At 36.2% G+C, this 20,454-nt stretch overlaps 1 protein-coding gene across 3 annotated transcripts in view; it reads right to left on the bottom strand.

The window, feature by feature from the left end:
- Positions 1–14,108: 14,108 nt before the first annotated feature.
- LOC145980984 (uncharacterized) overlaps positions 14,109–20,454 on the bottom strand; it is a 78,265-nt gene continuing 71,919 nt past the window's right edge. For all 3 annotated transcript variants that reach the window (XM_083114076.1, XM_083114074.1, XM_083114075.1), the window contains exon 10: positions 14,109–17,109. In XM_083114076.1, the coding sequence (XP_082970202.1) occupies positions 16,605–17,109 (505 nt within the window). In that variant the 3' untranslated portion in view covers positions 14,109–16,604. The remainder of the gene's footprint in view (positions 17,110–20,454) is intronic.

The raw sequence follows: 20,454 nt of genomic DNA on the forward strand, positions 1-20,454 counted from the left end.
CTGGCTCCGGCACGTGTTCTTGTAGAAATTGCATAGAGGAGGCTGTCATTTTTGCTGCTTAATGCGATACATATTGTTTTCTGTGTTAAAATTGCCATGCTTTGATGGGTGACCAAGTTCATAGCAGGGCCGGCGGAAGGGGAGGGCGAACCGTCCCATCGCCCAGAGCGGCAAAATTTGAAGAGAAGAAAAAAATAAGCCTATTGAAAACTGTGATCGAGCGAGATATTCTTTTGCGCTGAATAGTATTGAAATAGCATAAGAAGTCTCATTATTTATTTTATATTTTGATGTTTTAGTTAGGAATATATTGATTTTCAATTTTCCGTTGCTGCGTAATGACCGGGGGGGTCGAAATAGAGCGGCATCTGCCGCCACCTCCCAGGGAGGCAAAATGACTAGCGCCGGCCCTGGTTCATAACAAAAGAAAAAGCCGCGCAGCTTATCGTCTAGTGGCAGTATATGTACTTGTTATTGTTGTGGAAGCCGGCATCCTTTGTAAATGTACAACAAAGGCAACCGACTGTCGCCGATCTCAGAGAGGAAATAATAATACTGCTTCAGGAGGAGTGTTATGGTGCAATTGTAGCGGTTTAACACGTTGGCATGTTATTATCTGCCGTTGCAGTTCCATACCAGTGTATACGGGTTTTGGGAGTGAAAAGTTAGAACGCCACCAGTGCATTAATGCAATGAAAAATAATATATATATATTTTTTATTTTGTTTGAAATCACTCAAATAAGGAATCGTATGAAGAAGTCTTCTTTGCAGCATTTTTGGTAATTTTACTTATGTGTTAGTTCATATTTTGCGAATTTTTAGTCCATATGTATGTAGCTACATACATAGTCACTTGTTAGTACATATTAATCCTAGTCCTGGTATAATGCATGACGTTTAAAACTCAACGTTAGATAGACCTGAATTCTCTAATTTTATTGTTGTACGTAACAGCTGTGCATCGGCGCACCGCAGCGATTTTTCTATCTGCTCCATTAGCAACACTGCTTCTTTAGTTCTGTCGCGCATTGCACGGCAGAATTATCTGCGCTGGACTCTACCACTGCCGAGGTACGGGGTTATACACCCGAGGTACGGCGCTGTAGCCGAGGCAAGAGCAGAGCACAGCGATGACGCCAAAGTGGGTGGGGACCAGGGGCGCCGACTTGTCAAAATTATTGGGAGGGGACTCTGATCACTCAAATAATTTAATGAATAACTCACTCCCTCCCTTTCTGAACTTTTGGCCTCAGTGTTCGGAATTTCGTAAAAGCCCATGAATTCCTCAAAAAATAACAACGTTTTCATTTACAGTTCGAATCAGAACGTCAATTGTTCACGGATGGACAAGTTTTGTCAACCATAATAGCAAAATATTCCAGACTTTTAATATCTGCTCCAATGGAGCGCAAAACAGATAATCTCCCTTATATATCAATGAGTTCCCCACAAAGTTGATGGTTTAGCGGCAGTCTCAGCCCCCCAAAGTTGATGGTCTGGAACATTTCAAAAGTGTATTTAAAGTTAATTTCATGTGGTACAATTCAGAGTAACTTTACAAGAGAAGCAAAATGATTTGGGGGGCTCTGCCACCAAATCGTTAACATTGGGGACGGGGGGTCTCGAGCCGCCCAGACCCCATGGTGTCGGCGTCTATGGTGGGGACACTCATTGGTTAGCCAGTGACCCTTATCGCTGCCAGCCAGGGTATATTAAATATGATTGCTCCCCACTCCATTGCAGAATAAACGGGTTACCTGTGGGGCAATTGGGTATGGAGTGTATAAATGTAGCAGCAATTGGCACTAAAAACAAAGATGATTTTGTGAAGTGTCGCTTTCAACCTCACCTTTAACTTATTTGCCGATAATTTACTCTTCATTTATGAGTGTTTACAAACAAGGAAATAAGTAGCTAATAGACTAGGTAGTTATTGTGAATGTTCGGAAGGCTGGCCCAGCCCCCCCCCCCCCAGCCCCGGAAAATGAATGGCAACGTAAAGTATCGATGACATACATAATTTCATTTCACATTCACACTAATATGTTAATTTTTGTAAAAGCATTGGAGAAACGTATCCTAAAATTGAAGGAGTGCTTTTTTGAGGGGCAGCCCACCCCACACCTTGCTTGCCTTTCCCTGAAAAAAAATCCTACGGATGTACATTGTAATTACGTCGATTTATGGTTACTTCTAGCAATATATAATTTCAGCACTCTTAACATTAAATGTTGCCAATAAAAAAACATTTGATTAAATTTGCTATGCAAAATAATGTATCCATAAATTCTCAAGATTATATATATCAACTTGTTCGTAACCAAAATTTGATAGTAAATGGGTGCTCAGGTCCAGCTGATCTTACATTTCCCTATCGTTATTATTACAATCACTGCGAGTGTGATTAAAAAACAAGAGGTACTTTTCTGGACTATAGAAGCCATGTTCCCTGACAAGTAATTATGCCGGGGATTTTTTTTAAAAAAAGAAATACTCTTTTGAACATTTTTCAGCAGAGTGGAGTTTTATTTTCCTGGTTGGAAAGCTGATGCTTCTAGTATTTGGGAGGGAGGGCAAGCTTTCTTTATTTCATTGCTACTATAGAACACTACATATACTAATGTAAATTCATCACATTTTCCTTAGATGTAGCTTTTGCATATTTTTTTTTTTACTATATAGGGCATCAAGTCATTATTTGTATTAATTTTGTTCAAAATGAAATGTTGTATGGCTTAATTGTAACCCTATGGAAATAATAAATAATAATAATAATAAAAGTATATCAACCAGGTGCCACAAATTCCAAGGTATTCTCTGGCAACAGCCCATGCAAATCTGAGCTACCACCTCCAAGTGGTAGCGATCAATACATCATTAAAAGTATAGTTTACCGTTTATCATGATTGAACTAAATGCTGATAGAATACTCTAACGCTAGACTGTTTATAATGGAAACAGTCATCCATTAGAGACTTATCATGTGAATTAATAAAGCAATAAGCATTGTAAGATGGAGACAGTAGAGTTTCTTTTCTTTTTAACGTTGTCTTTGATATGTTATAAATATGGCTTTTTCATAATCCCTGTTACAAAGCATAAAGCTGCCATTGCAACAAATATTACTGCTTTTCCCCAACTGGGTTTCTTATCATAATTTGTTCACCTATGAAAAGGATCTGCAGATTGAAACACTTCCTGATTGCGACAGAGAAGTCCAGGCTGAAAGATTCTCAGCGTTTTCAGATCAAAGCAACATGCAACACATGTCGCTTGGGAACTAACCAATCAAGAGTAATGTTCCACCCAGTAGTGGCATGACAAGTTGCACAAGCCTGCATTCAATTGGAGACATCTTCAAGTGACACAATGTCAGTTCAGTGTGAAATCTCCCTTAGTGATCGCATTCATCAGCAGATGGGTATCTTGCACAAAAAATCTGTGATGGCAATTCTCCCAATTTCATTTGTATTCATGCATGCAAAAACAAGATGGAATGGAACTTACTGACGTGTAAATCTACGACTTAACGTCCTAAACAAGAGTACTTGCAGATATTTCCAGTGAAGGCACATAATAGTGGTTCAAAACATACATTAAAATAATAATCCTGATTAGCACATCTTTGCAGGCAAGGCGTGACCAGGTTGTTTTTTTTTCCAGTTGTGGTCCAACCTTTCATAAAGAAAGCGGTATTTTGTAGAATTGTTAGGGAATATTACCAACATCACATGTTATGTATGCACCTGTCATGAGCATGTAGCATGCTACTCTCTGCTGTGGAAGTGGTGACCAGAAGGGCTGAAAGAAATAGCAAAAAGTCTGTGACATTTGGTAAAAACTTGCTTGTACTGAGAGCGTTTGCATCATATTAGTTGGCGACTTCTGATGCGATTATTTTCTTCTCATTCCAAACTGAAATTTCAGTCTGAATAATAGTAAAAACATGGTTTTCAAGTTTAGTACTGTGCGTCACAATTTTTTCTGCACACAACTTCAGTGTATTTATCTACATTTATTGATAGTTTGACAAACTTTCAGGAGGGATCCCAAACCAGTTGTAAATAAATACCATTCCTGGCTATACAAATGTTTGCAGAAAGTAAACTAAAAACGAATTGTGTGCATGTGTTCCTTTGATATGGTAGTAAATAATTACAGAGAAACTTAGTACTCATGTTTTCTGCAAAGCTGTTTTTAGTTTGTTCTATTAATTTCGGTGGTTGCTGCCACCATCCTCGTTGGAACTTGTAGCATTCTTGGTTGGTGCAGTTTCTGTTGTTTTTTAATCCTCAATTGCAAGGTGCAATCTACAGGGTGGCTCAATAAGTCACTTAACACCCTCAGTACAAGGCCACTGCGGCATGGAATTTGAAATTGGCGATGACCAATCGTTATCTGGCCAATGGGGAACCACATTGACGCCACCCACACGCTCGGCGGCCATCTTGATGTCCGCCATCTTGAATTCAACTTCAGAATTTTAAATGGGAAGGGGGTCGTGCGACATATCAAAATGGGCTAGAATTTCACGAGAAATGCAATGGTGAAGGTGTTTTCGACGTATCTTTAACCAGTAAAAAGTTATGACTGAATTCTTGTACCAATTTGCTCCTTTTCGAGGTGTTAGAAAAATGCCTTAAAATTTGTTTAGCGCTTCGGTCTATGGAGAGACGTTCGCATGCCATTGCACATTATTTTAATCGGATACATCCATGAAGAGCTGTACATTATGAATGGTTTTCACGAACAATTTACAGTGTGACGCTTCCATTGAATTAAAAGTCCTTCACAGTGACAAGGCTAATGTTTATGTTCATAAGGAAGTTCATAAACAGAATATTCGATGATTTTTATCTGATAACCCATTTTCGACAGATCAAAGCTGAATGGTTAGTGTTGGTAAGTTAATGGTGTGGCGTGCTGTGTGGAACACGATTGGTTAGTCAATTTTCCATCAACAGAACCTTAAATGCTTAGGGCTACTTGGATTTGTTAAATAAACAGTTTTTTTCATCCTTGCTTATGGAAGAAGGTACTTTTTACAGAGTTTTTTCAATAGGGAAGAACACCAGAACACTTATGGGAACGTTATGAACCAGTTTTTGTCCAAAGTTAGTTATCAGATGACAAGGGTCACATATTCTGTTTATAAACTTCCTTATGAACATAAACATTAGCCCTGTCACTGTGAAGGACTTTTAATTCAATGGAAGTGTCACACTGTAAATTGTTCGCGACAACCATTCATAATGCACAGCTCTTCATGGATGTATCCGATTAAAATAATGTGCAATGGCATGCGAACGTCTCTCCATAGACGTCACTTTGATCTCGATGCATTACCGAAGCGCTAAACAAATTTTAAGGCATTTTTCTAACACCTCGAAAAGGAGCAAATTGGTACAAGAATTCAGTCATAACTTTTTACTGGTTAAAGATACGTCGAAAACACCTTCACCATTGCATTTCTCGTGAAATTCTAGCCCATTTTGATATGTCGCACGACCCCCTTCCCATTTAAAATTCTGAAGTTGAATTCAAGATGGCGGACATCAAGATGGCCGCCGAGCGTGTGGGTGGCGTCAATGTGGTTCCCCCTTGGCCTGATAAGGATTGGTCATCACCATTTCCATGTTGCGCGCTGCAGTGGCCTTGTACTGGGGGTGTTAAGTGACTTATTGAGCCACCCTGTATAGTGTCTTGTTTTGTATTGCAAATTAGGCATGAGAAGCAATGGGACACAATTCATCCAACAAAAAGCAGCTTAGCAGGTCATCACACTTAAATGCACTGTTTGCACTACAGTGTTTCTTTCATAGCATTTTGTGGCACATTTCAGACTGGCTACTCTAAGACAAAATCCAAGTATAATTCCAGATTTGCAACATGAAATTTCTAAAATGTCAATGTTAAAAATATAATGATGTACAAATATGTTCTCCTGTGTACAATTTCGTACACAAATACAGAACACTACAGTTTTTATCAGTTTCCAATATATTCAAAAAGTAATGCAACTTTGTTATACTTTCTGATTTACACCTATATAATACGGTATAGAAAACTTGAAACTGCATTAATTTTTAGATTGTGGGTACTTCCTTTCCTCACCCAACATAAACCCTGATAGATCTTTGAAAACAACATCGTTTACATCTTCTGTCTGTCTACATGTTTATTAAGATGACAGAATTTTTCACATTTGTAACAAAAATTCATGCGTAATTTCCACTCAATGTCAGGAATTTTAGGAGTAGATACCATGACTTTAGACAAAGATACACGACATCACACACACATTCCTGATGGACTGAGACTTAGCAAGGCAAATGGAACCATAGCTTGCAAATTTACTAATTAGAGATGAGACAAGTCTGAAAGTGCACACAAAGATGTAGAAAAAAGGTAAATACGTAGCAAAAAATTCTAAACAATACCAAAAATTTACAATAAAACCACACTTAAATTCGACCCCATATCTTTATTAAATTTGCACCTATCTACCAGCTTGATATGTACATCTGTACAACGCTAGGTGACAGGAAAAAAATCTTCTAAAAATCTATCTTGTCTAGCACAAAGAAAAAATAAAACTGGAAGGGTACAAGCCTGGAGTTCAGACTCAGTTAGGCAGTGTTAGGAAAGCCAGGTTCTTCCAAATCACAATGTAACCTGACTCTCTCTCTCACCCCCTGTTGTACCTTGTTCCATCACCATATAATTAACTTAATTTAGCATAGGAATCCGCAGTGTTGGTGTTGCAAAATAAAGTTTTTTTTTCCCATTCATGCTGTTCATAAAAATACACTCCTGATGACACTTAGAAGACCTCGTTATACATAAAGACAGAACAAAATTAACAAGTCTTACATTATTGCTTAAATTGTCTTTTTACGGATAAAAGACTTCTGCAGATTTGAAAGAAATTTCCACAGTCCCAGGTACATTTCCATTAAAAGTCAAAGGTCTTCAGAAAAATGTGGCACCCTTCATTGCCAGAGTATCTCTTAAGCATATCTCATAATAACATGAAAACTGATGCATAATACTTGCATAAATCTGGCATTCTGTGTCGAAGGGTACACCATTTTCGTTCTCAACTATAATTATAAGATATACATACAAACATATACATATATATCTGTCTGCTACGGTCTGCATATCCTTGTGCAAAATAACTTATCAAATCAAAAAAATCCACACATTGCACCAACCAATTTCTTTGAAGATGCACAACTGTACTGATTTTTAAAAATATCATGAGCTGACTAACATGCTGGATTATGAACCAAGAATAAGATATGGACAATGATTTTCCTAAATTTACTAATTCTAAAACCATAAGTATCAACTAATATGATGCATACAAAATTTTTAAGTTGTAGTCACAAAGGTACATGAATACAATAATATTTGCATATTACAAAGTCAAAAATTTAATCTTATTTTTAAGTCTGGAAATATGTCTGCCACATTGTAATAAATTTACCTCACATTTGTATCTGACTACGAGAGATTTCACTCAGAAGTGACACCACAACAAACTACACACATTCATCTAGCAACTTTCTTCTCCTGTCAGGAGAAGGTATTCACTGCACATGTGCAACAAACAGTTGGAGGTGGTACTCTAAGAAAGAAAAGCTTGTTTATGTGAGAAATGACATGTCACTTGTGAAAAGTTACATTAATTTCTTCAGTAGTGACATGTCATGCCACTTAGATGCAAAATCTTCCTTCGTGTCGAACCTCAGCAGACTTTGTAACATTTCAGTTTCAAGGAATCATGCTCATGAAGGAAATTTTTTGAGTCAATTGGCCAATCTCAATAAAAATTAACATCTCTCACCAGGAAAACCTCAAGATGTATTTTAATCATGCTAGCCCTTAAAATTTTGAAAAATGAATTATAAGCATGGTTCATCAAAACAGTCATTCCTACGGTAAAGTCTACAGGGCATCGTCATGTTTTGTGCACCTCTAAAGGTCAGATTTCCCATATTTTTGCACAGGAACACAAATACAAGGGATGTGGAGAAAATACTAAAATGCTGTACAAGGTAGCACCACAGTTGGTAAGTAAAGTAATGCAAGTACAGGATATCGCTTCTTTCTTTTTTCTGGGAGTTTCTGTAATGGTGTTGGTAAGACTTATTGATTGTCATTGCATCACCAATGTACGCCATTTACAGATATGGTTCAATGGAGTGGAGTTCAACCTGCTGTAGCTGTGAGGACATTTTATAAAAATGGCGACACTGTTGCAGTTGCGAGACAAGAATATCGACGTTATTATAATGTCAGGAGATATAATCCTAATCCATCTGGGAAACGAACTTTGAAACTACGGGAGGTGCATTGAAGCAGAAACCAACAAACATTCCTATTCAGATGTTGGAACGTGCCATGGACAATTTCAGTTGCAGATAGTCCGAGTGTCAACGACAAAATGGTAGTCACCTGGATGATGAAATTTTCAAAACATGAACGTGACTATATATTTTGCAAATGGCAATGTGTAAGGATGTAGTTGATGTGTTTGTATTTTTTAATAAAATGTAGTATTAGTTTCATTGCATTAAAAAAAAAAAAAAACATTGTTATGCCACAACCTGTACATGTAACATGTTATGAATATCTTACAGATTACAAGAGTAACTGTAACAGTACTACATTACTTTGTTGAAGTCAGAAGTACAGAACTCATTTGCCAGGAAGAAACATTCTTTGTTGGATTATTTTAAACTTCTACATGTAAAGTTACACTACGAAAACATGCACTACAGAGAAGAGATGTGACCCTGCGTAACACTTAAATGTCCTCATTGTATGAGAATGTAACAGTATCGTAATACTGTTATTCAACTCTGGGCAGCATGTGAGGATTGACTTAAGTTAAAACTGTTTCCCTTTGGACCTTTGGGATAAAATATAGCATCAAGTACCCAAAAAAGTCAAACTGGGCATACATCTCAACCCATGCATAAAGATTTTCACTTAATAAATTTCAGTCCCAAAACAAAAACAACTTTGAATGCCAATACCACGGCAGACTCTTACCGATTCCGATACTTAAATGTAACAATTCACAGTAGTTCCGACTATTTATACATTTTCCACTGCAACTATATCATAGCAATCTACTAATGTGTTGCTTTAAAATATTCATAATTTCATGAGAGGTAATCGCTTGGTTACAAAATCCATTTCTCCCCACAGTGTTCCAAATAAAAATTATGCATAATTTTCAGGATAATTAGACTTTGTGAAAGTCTCTGCAAGTGTATTGGTAATTAAATTTCGGCTGTTACTTATGATATTGATATGTTGGTATCAACAAAACAAAAAATACTAGAGCTGAGTCGATACAATACCAGTGTTTTCGATCTCCGAAATTATCAGTTCGATTTGATTTATGGGTACATAACAGGCATTTAATATTTGGATACACTAGTAATTTTTTAATATTTTAAAGTAAAAGTCTGGTAAATTGATGTTTACAATTAGAGTGGAATACTCGTTCACTAATATAATCAACATTTTAAACAATTTTGAATTGTTGCAATTTACAAGCATCAATAAGATTATTGGTTCAGCCTTAAAAAATATCAAATCAAATAAATGTCTTACAATGAGACCGTAAAATATTTCCATTCAAACCTCTCTCTCTCTCTCCATGATTGTCTTTAGAGTGCCATATTTAGATAGTCACATGACAGGAAAATAGGCATTTTCACATTTCTAGGATTGAGTTATGACTGTACAAGGGAGAGAACACTACACAAAATTCAAAATCAATATGTTTTAGATATACATAATTTACACCAGGTATTAATTTAATACATAGTATTGTTACGACACAACAATTGATATTGTGTAGTCAAATTGCAATTTTAATAGATTAATCTCTTTGTTCCATTCATATACAAATGAAACTAGTTCCGATGGGCTGTTGTCAAACTTTAGACAATAAGTGATTAATTTTTTGCTTCTAGTCATCTGTGTCAATTTCCAATTTACAAAAGCTTGTTCAGCGAAAGTTAAAAGATAAAAACACCATATGAAAGTAATTACAGAAATTCTATCAGCACAGATAGGGTTACCAGACGTCTGGTTTCTCCCGGACATGTCCTACATTTTAGCCTTATGTCCAGTGTCCGGGAGGAATTTGAAAAATATCATAAACGTCCAACATCTTCAGCGTCGCATAATATTAATTAGGAAAATACGCGTTTCAGTTAAACAAAGAGAAATCATGCAAGTTACAAGTCTATTGACTGCACTCCCAAACTCAATAGTGAAATTTATTTTGATTCAGTCATTACACAGAAAGAAAATAAAGCTTTCTGCTAGAACACTGGGGCCACGGTAGCCTATAGAGAACAAAGTTATTAAACTAAAAACTTCCCTAGATGAAACTTCTGGAACCATTTCAAGTTAAGGTAGTTGCTGAATATTTGTTTGCCATTCCAGGCCATAATGAGAGAGTACTTTCATTACCATCAGCACAAATGAATCATGGGAGAAATATTTATTTCAAAAAGTCTGTAAAAAGATTGGTACTGGGGTTCAGTAAAATTTCAAAGAGTTTGACTGTTCAGTCTCTCATTAATATATTTTGACAACCTGAAATTTTGATAAAAATTGGCTCCTCTGAGAAGTATCAGTTAAAACAAGTAGTAAGAAGTGTATATTGTGTAGTATTAATAATAAGTTTGGAAATTTTGCATGTAAGAATTTATTAAGAAATCATATTTTTGAAGTTGAAAAGCGTAAATTTGAAATTACTTCTTACATGTTCTGGAAATGTGTATTACTTATTGTGAATGTTTTGTGTCCTACATTTTGGAACATTATGCCCTACTTTTCCCTTGTAACGATCTGATAACCTTAAGCACAGACCAATAAATCTGTATTTGTATTAGTATAAAGACTGAAATAGGCACAGAAAGATTGGAAAGGCACCTTAACGTTAGACTTTCCATATTAGTTGATACTTGACAGTTTCAAAGGCAGCAAACATGTAGTCGCCAGAATGAAGATCATACACCATTATGAATATGTATACATATCTGTATGTATCAAGTATCACATATTCAAAACAGAACATACTATTACAACAAATAATTTACCACAATGGTTGGAAAAGACATGGGTAATAACAATAAATTGATAATACATGTATGTACTTAAGTCTTAATCAACTATGACACAATGGAAACAGTTTTGAAACCTAAGAGATGAAATGTATTTTTGTTTACTAACTTTTAGAAATAATTTTAAAATTATCTTTCCAGCAAAATAATTATTGAAGTTTTCTGGCAGTGAATGATGAAGAGGTTTTTCCGGGATATTAAACAGGTGATTTCCGGCCACCATTTTCAGGGATTGAAGTGTCTGAAGATGAAGTGAAATCCCTGAGGATGAGAGTGACATTAGCTCTCGAAAGCTCAGAAGCCTATCCGGAAATCATGTGGTTATCCAGAGAAAACCTCTCCATGATATACTTTTCAGTGTTGCCACAGCAAGTCATATATCACCTTCACTTTAATGATAGTTGCAGCACAACTATGAAAACTTATGAAAAAATACAAACAATTTTATCTGTCAACCCCACACAATCTTTCAAATTTATAAATTTTATAATTTTGTATTAAGATATACACGGAAGCTGAATTTGGCATACATTGTGGTTGATGTAACAAAACAAATATAGAATGAATAGCTAGTACAAATGGTTGAAGTACTGGATGAATCAATATTATGATTAATTACTGATTTCATCATTAGGTTGCCTGGGTTGATTTAGGTAATTCCACATGCATGGGATGCAACTGACAGGTATGGAGCTGGTATTTCAAATGGCGAGTGAAAACCTTTAAGGGCTTGAGTACCTCCTATTTGAACGACTTGTGAAACTACATCAAACATATCTTTCGCATCAACAGACTATTGAGAGACAGTTTCTGTTTCAGGATTAACATTATGGCCTGTAATGTGTTGAATATATATTCTTGATTGAAACTGTTGGTTCACTTTTGAAACATTATGCTTCACCACATGAGGGGAAGTGAGAAGATGGAATGAATAGGACAAATATCTTAAAATATATAAAATATATGTACTTGATACTTACACATTAGGCTAACATTTGTAACCTTTAAATGTTCAATGACATAACCACTATGAACCATCAAATGGCCAGTCATTATTTTAACTAACTAGTGTAAATTAGAATATGTTCTTCTGTGCAGCTTTCATGTAAACAAAAGAGACTAGTTACATCAATGTGGGGCTACTACAGGGTGTCCTGTAAGTCTTGGCCCATTTAGATTTTTATTTTTTAGTATGAGAAAAGAACTTTCCCCGAACAGAGGATTGGATGTTGAGTGGCCTCCAAGAGGTCCAGATCTCACTTTGCTTGGTTTCTATTTGGCAGATCACTTGAAACGGTGGCATACAAGGCCAAAATTTAGAGAATTCTCCATCTTACAGAACAAACCGTGCAGGCATGTTAGCAAATTTCTGCTAGTGTGGTCAATGCAGTGTTGCACGAGTGGAGATTTCAACTTCAACATGGTGTATGCGACACTTTGACCACATCCTGTAATTGCATGTGTTTTCCTCCTGTCCAGACTTGTATATTTTCTCATATGCCTTACAGTAAATAACGACAGCTTCTTATCACATTCTGACTTAAACAACTATGGAATGACCAAGTTGTATTTTCAGACAGTAATCAGTAGGGCTACGATTTTCATGACTTAGCATGTTCTTTTTGGCAAGGGTGATGTGTTCCCTAAATATATATAAATTGATATTGTGAAGAAACACATTGAATTAACTTTTCTAGGGCATATTTAGGCATTTCAATGTGATAGTGCATATTTGGGTAATTTTCAATCATATTCGGCATATTTTTCCACTTTCAAGGAATATACACCAATTTCGAAGTGGATTCAGTCTTACTCCCATCTTGAATATTTTTTACAATTATACGTCCAGGTTTATTTCTTGAAAAATGATGAACAAAAAATCTCTCGATACTACAGAACTTGAACTGAATGACATTGTTTACTTTAAATATGTTCCTCTTGTGTCAGCTGAAGTAGAAATATGCTTTTCTCAGTACAAGGCTTTGCTGGCTGACAATAAGCAATCATTTTGATTTGAAAATTTTCAGAAAATATTCATTGTACCTTGCAACTCAGGGCTTGTAAAGGGAACTAAAATTAGTATGTGAAAATATCTCAGCTGATTTTTAAGGACACATTTCTAAAATTATAGTGCGAGCCTCAGCTACTGGATGGGTCACAAGTGGTGGATAGTGAAACCTCCCTCGGATATGAAGGGGAGCTGCGAATAAGGGGAAACCCAAATAAGCAGTACCGGACCAAGGCGGCAAAGCTATCAGGGTGTGGAGGGTGTCCAGTGGTATGGACTTACTCAGCAAATAGCACAGATACCCATCGACAGCCTTGTGTCATGGCGAATAAACACCGCCAGAAAAGTGTTTGCCCCCACTGCCTTGTGGGCCTGGAGGGATCCAGAAAGGCTAAGGGAGTTGGAACCCCGACAGAAAACAAGTGCATACCTGAGAATCCATGGGTGGCAGCCCCACCGCCCAGGTGTAGGCTGTGACAGGTCTGATTAGCAGATAGCCGAAAACAAAGAATTCGAGATAAGAAAGAAGCAAGCTGGACTGGAAATTTGAGACGATGCAGGCTACGAATAGGGACATTGAATACTGGAACACTGACAAATGCCGACCCAGCCAGAGACAGGAAATGGCAAAGGATGATGATGATGATGATTTTTTAAAATTTTTAAGTCATAATTCCTAGCCCTAGTACATTACATAACTGTAAATTTAGAAAAAATAATTTGAAGATACTAGGAAGTGAAAAAATCTATGCCGATTAAGAGAACACTGTAAACTAGTAACTGTAAACTTACGAATCACAGTGGCAACACTGATGTTGAAATAATGCCACACTGTGCCTCAATAATGAACTTTACAACCAAGATTGTCTGTAATAGTCCTATGTCATATACTGACCCCAAAATCAAGAGATCTTGTCAGCTCAAAAAAAAAAAAACACCTCTTGTAAAACAATCAAATTTTATTTTCTTCTTTTATGTCATGTTTAAAAGTTATCAAAAGTCTTGCTTAAAATAAAACATTTCTCATAACATGTTAAGCAGTAAATTGCAAATCCATAGCAGACAGGTTTATAAAAGTAAAATTTAAAATCTTATTAAGAGTGGAAGACACGTAGCACGCTCTCTAACAAACTGCTGGTCAGTCTTTTGTGTCACAGTATTTTTTTAATATATATAAATAGATAGACGAATCTTATCGATCTATAGACAATGTACAAGCAGACTCTGGGTACAAGTGGCATTCAACACCATCTTGCTTTATTCTTTACAATTAAATTTTTCTGTTACACATAAAAAATAACCTGAAATTGCAAACTTTTGTATTATCAAATACACTTGCAAATTTTACTTGATGTTCACAGAAATTTGCGAAATGCAATTCACATGAAAATAACCGATGCATAAAAAAAAAAATATCAGTCACTACTATGCTAAACCAACTCTGACTTTATACCAACTGAATGATTTGAAAAATTACATACACATATAATATATGACAAATTTTTACAACAATATACAAGAAAACTGAGCATGAGGCAAACTTTCAAATAAAGAATTCATTACAAATAACTAATGTATAACTATTATACACTTGTAACTCAAACATATATGTAGTTCAATACTTCTTAAAAACAAACAATAAGCAAAAAAAGCATATAAATAAAAACAAAAAAAAATATTACTTCATCACCGTTCTAAGTGATGTTCATACTATTGCATTTATGTATATTTTACTAAACATATTTATTTCACACTGGAAATTAGTCTACCTTTTGTTATAACACACACAGCAAGAGGAAGTGTGAAACACACACCTACCTCCTGCATATAAAAACTTAGGTCTGTAAGCACACAACATATTAAAAGAAAAAGAAAAAAAATGTTAATATACAATTTTCTTTCTTTAAAGCGCAATACTCAAAAAGGGGGGAGGGGGAGAAAACACAAAATGAGGGACCTGAACAAGATATCTTTCCAATATTGCATTTCGATTGTAACACCATGACAATTCAACTGACAAGTAAAAAACACTTTTTCTTCTTATCTTGTACGATGTCAGCTTACTCACAAACTTACAATTATAGCTACATTACAGATTTACATAAATATGTTCCTTTTTTTATCACCATCGTATCTGCTTGAAACATCTTTGGTGGGAAGCAACATAATATGTAATGGGTCTTAAGCATAGTCAGTTAACACAATGCAAAACCAGACATTTTAAAAAATCTATTAACAAATAATAATTTTCAACTAACAATTATCAACAATTTGGCACACTTTCATTCCAATATGCTTTTAACATGTCATAGATGCTTCTTTTTTGTTATTCCCTAGGACTATACATCAACTATCCTTATTCAACAAGGTAGATTTTCATTTTTTTTACTCTCCAGATGTACTCCAAGCATATATTCACAACTATTGCTATTGAAAATATTTCTTCGTATTTATCTTGATTATCTACGGAAGCCATAGTTTGCTTCAGGTTTGACGATTCGCACCATGCATGAAAAATAGTTCCCTAAACTGTTCTTTTGTGTTATACAATCATTAAAGCACTGAAGCACAATCAAGAGGGCGTTCCATGCATTTCGGGGACAGCACATTGAAAAAAAATGATTGTAGTAGGAAGAGCAGCATATCACTGTAGAATTGTTGAAAAAATATACATATGTATATATATATATATATATATCTACTTATACCTATTTCTAATATATATCACTCACTTGACAGAAAAAATTAAAATTTCATCACCACAACTTCTGCATATTTTCTGTAGAGGTTTCAAGTTTCGCATAACATGGTGCCTATGTTCTTTCAATTTTCTGAGGCAGGATAATTATTACTCGAAGAACGTTTTTTCACAGGGAGAATAGTAAATCATTTGGGAGTGGTAACAAACAAAAAATGTAATGGATATAAATATATGTGTACCTTAAAATTTCTTCCTGCAACTATTACATACCTTTCACAAACATATGGCATAGTGAATGCTCAAAGTAGTTCCGATAACTTGCAAACAAGTTTTTGACTGGAAAAATGCAGTTCCTTCTTGGGGAAATTTGCCATTGGAAGCCTGTTAAATCTGCTTTGAATGCATTCTCTACATGAGGACACCTTACTGTCATCCATTATTGCTTCACCTATTATCCACATATAATTCTATGCATATATATCCACAGGCATATACGTGGGGGAAAAATATCACTCAGGTCAGGTAGTATGTGGTATTTGGTGCTTCTAACGATTTATATCTGCTGTATTCACTCCACCATGCGCTGTCACAAAAGAGAATTGCAGCAGAAGCATACAAGATCAATACTACACATTCTCCCCCCACAAAAAGACCTTAGAAGCACACCAGTAAACCATACAATTATATATACACACTGCTATTTGTAACCAGCCTATGTACAGCTTTGATCGTCTCTATCTCTTGGTCCTTTTGACTTTCTCATCCGACCTCCTTGTCCATTCCGACTTTTTTGACTTCACTACATTGTTGTTGCTAATGCTTTTGTTGTTGTTATTGTTGTATTTGCGGGATGCAGTGAACTTCTTCCGAACGCCTCCACTTTCGCTTTCTTTCAAGCAAGACTTGGATGAACTACAATTTATTACTGACGTTTTGTTTGCATCAGGACACCGAGAGACTGTTCCGTTCGTTGTTTCGGTGCCGCTACGCGTGTGTTTCGAACTGTTCGTGTGGTTGTCAAAATCTCCGGATCCATTGGAAAATGATCGAGGTCTTTTACCATTCCTGCTAAATTCTGTAGCGCTTCTCTTACCTGGAACCTGTTCCTGTTTCACACAAATCCCAGCCAGATTTAACAATGCATCCGCACCTTCAGCAATCTTCCTTTGTTCTTCTGAGTCAGACTCTGGCTCTGATTTCACAGACTCTATCTTCAATGCATCAGTGTGGTGCAGTGTGCTAGAAACAAAAACAACAAAAAATTGTTTAAAAAATAACTTTTGTTCATGATCAATAACATGATTCAATATTAGAGCTGAGCTAATATTATCAGTGTGGTGCCGAGTGCTAGAAATAAAAAAAAATGTTTAAAAAATAACTTTTGTTCATGTTCAATAACATGATTCAATATTAGAGCTGAGTTTTTATTACCAGTGTGGTGCAGAGTGCTAGAAACAAAAAAAATGTTTAAAAAATAACTTTTGTTCATGTTCTATAACATGATTCAATATTAGAGCTGAGCTTTTATTACCAGTGTGGTGCAGAGTGCTAGAAACAAAAGAAACAAAAATTTGTTTAAAAATAACTTTTGTTCATGTTCAATAACATGATTCAATATTAGAGCTGAGCTAATATTACCAGTGTGGTGCAGTGCTAGAAACAAAACAAAAAACATAAAAAAATGTTTAAAAAATAACTTTTGTTCATGTTAAATAACATGATTCAATATTAGAGCTGAGCTATTATTACCAATATGGATATATACAGTAACCTTTGTTAATGATGGTGGTGGTCCTTCGAAATTAATGGGAAAAAATAATTAAATTTGCAATAACGGTGTAGCCACTTGAGCACCATGATAAAAGTCAAGTATAATTCCTGGTTTTCAAGGCAAACTTTAAAAAATTGAAGGGTACAAGCAGATGTTTCCTCAATTTCAATCTTATGTATTACTACCTCTCGCCACCCACACACATAATTCAAATATACTCTAGTGTTGAGCATAGTAGGCCACTCTGTGGTGCCACCTACAGCAAGGTGAGGCAAGCAAGAGACCACTACAGGCAGCAAAGTGGACGAGACAACAGAATGGGTCGGTCGAAGGAACTTACAGACTTCGAACGTGGTGAAGTGATTGGGTGCCACAGGAGTAACAAGTCAGTGTGCGAGATATCCACCCTCCTAAACATCCCGAAGTCCACTGTCGCCGATGTGATAGTAAAGTGGAAACATAATGGGACGTGTACAACCACAAAATGTTCTGGCCGAGCGCCCATGTTGACAGACAGAGACCACCGAGTGTTGAATAGGGTAGTACAAGAGAACCGGCAATCAGCGATTGCCACCATCACACAGGAATTCCACACCAGGGCAGGATGTAATCCTAGCAGCATGACTGTGCGATGTGATTTACGATGACTCGGTAACCATGGACGAGTGGTTGCCGTAAGCCCCACATCACCCAACGAAATGAGAAGCGCCACCTCACACGGTGTAAGGAGAGGCGCAACTGGTCATTAGAACAGTGGAAATCCGTGATGAGTGACGAATCGCGTTATACCATGTGGCAATCCGATGGTTGTGTGTGGGTATGGCAAATGCCTCATGAACAACATTTAGCATCCTGTTTTGTGCAGACAGTGAAATTCGGTGGAGGTGGGTTGACAGTGTGGGCATGTTTTTCCTGCAAGGGGCTTGGTCCCCTCGTTGCTTTGCATGGTACTGTCACGGCACATCATTACGTTGACATTTTACAAACGTTCATGCTGCCTACCATCGAAGAACAGTTTGCGGATGATGATTGCGTGTTTCAACATGATGATGCACCCGTCCACACTGGGGGCCATGTGGGACAGTGGTTTCAAGAGAACAACGTCCCACTTATGGCCTGGCCTGCGCAAAGCCCCAATTTGAATCCCATTGAACATCTCTGGGATGTTTTGAAAAGCAGACTTCGTGCCAGACCATGCCGACCAAGATCCTCTGCTCTTCTCATCTCGGCACTCCGTGAAGAATGGGCCACCATTCCCCAAGATACCTTTCGCCACCTGATTGCCAGTATGCCTGCGAGAGTAGAGGCTGTCATCAAGGCCAAGGGTGGCCCCACATGGTATTGATTGCCAGTGTATCCGATGGAGGATGCTTCGAACTTCACGCCCTAATTCCAGTGAGTGTCTGGATATTTTTGATCATATACAGTAGTTAATAATTCTAATTAAATTAAATTAAATGGTATATACACTTACAATAAGGTGCGGAGTTTACATGTGCCATTTCATGTCCTCCGACTCGAAATATAAATTAGAAACACGAGTCACAAATGTTATGGGATATATCAATACTAATCTAGAAAAATTGTTAACTGTATAAGAATTTCAAACTCAAATTTACCAAATCAACTTCAAGATATCTTCAGTCTGTCAGATAGGTTGTTCTGCATAGGACACTAATAAAGTGAACACATTGAGAGAATTCTATTTTAATTTCCACGCAGCTTTCTTTTATTTTCCTTCCTCGATTAAATGTGAAATAACACATTGTAATGTTAAATTTTCATGTTTCTGAAAGGTATAACTTGTATTTTGCTACCATGTTTTGTCATGAAATGATGTGAAATGAACTCAAATATGAAATTTAGGGGTTATTTACCGACGCAACACCTTCTGAGGTCTGAATTATCCTGAGAGTTATGCAAATCAAGGAAAACTGATTAATTCTGCTGTAAATATTTGAGATGCAAAATGGAATCCTTTACACAGGGAAAACTTAATACTCTGGTAACTACAGAAATGTGCTATTAGAAGTGAAATGTTAATTTTGTGTAATAAGTATAGTTTTTAAATTAAATTTAGGTTTCTATTCACCATTTTAACACCAAAATGCCATTTTTATATACTGCTTTTGATCCCAAAATATGCACTGGTTCCCGTGTAGTCAGATAGTTATTGCTAACTTTGATTACCAAGGACGTGTTTGGAGGGGGGTGAGTGCAGGGGTCCAGACACCCCCAAAAGACTTACAAAGTTCAAAAACTAAATAATGAAAACATACTTGTTTAACATTTGTTGAATAATTTAAGGTTGTTAATTTCCGCAGAACTTATTGGAATGCCAGGATTACATTGGGATCACACGGCTATGGATGACAGTACCAAAAAATATTTATGCACAATACTACTTATACAGGGTGTCAACCAAAATAACAAATTCAACATTCTTGACTTTTTCTTGACCGTTGTTGGAAATTAAGAAAATATATTTTTTTTAAATGAAAAATCCCTACCACAAGGCCAGTTAAGATGAAAACTGAAGCTGCACTTTAACAAGAATTCAATTATTTTATTATTATTTATTTTAATTATTATTAATGCAGATAAAAATTAATGCTTCAGGCTTCATCCTGGATGGGAAATGGCCACATTACTATATATTTAGTACTTTTACAAAGCTACAAGCATACAAGAATGTAATTCTTAAGAAACAAAATGAACAAATCTTAACCACAACTCAATACAGTTTTAGATTTCCAAATATTCAATTTTATCAAATCCCAGTACAGCTATATAACAATGTAAATTCACTATAA

This window comes from Lepisma saccharinum, chromosome 28, assembly GCF_977018435.1.
Source record: "Lepisma saccharinum chromosome 28, izLepSacc3.1, whole genome shotgun sequence".
In the NCBI taxonomy this organism is placed as follows: Eukaryota; Metazoa; Arthropoda; class Insecta; order Zygentoma; family Lepismatidae; genus Lepisma; species Lepisma saccharinum.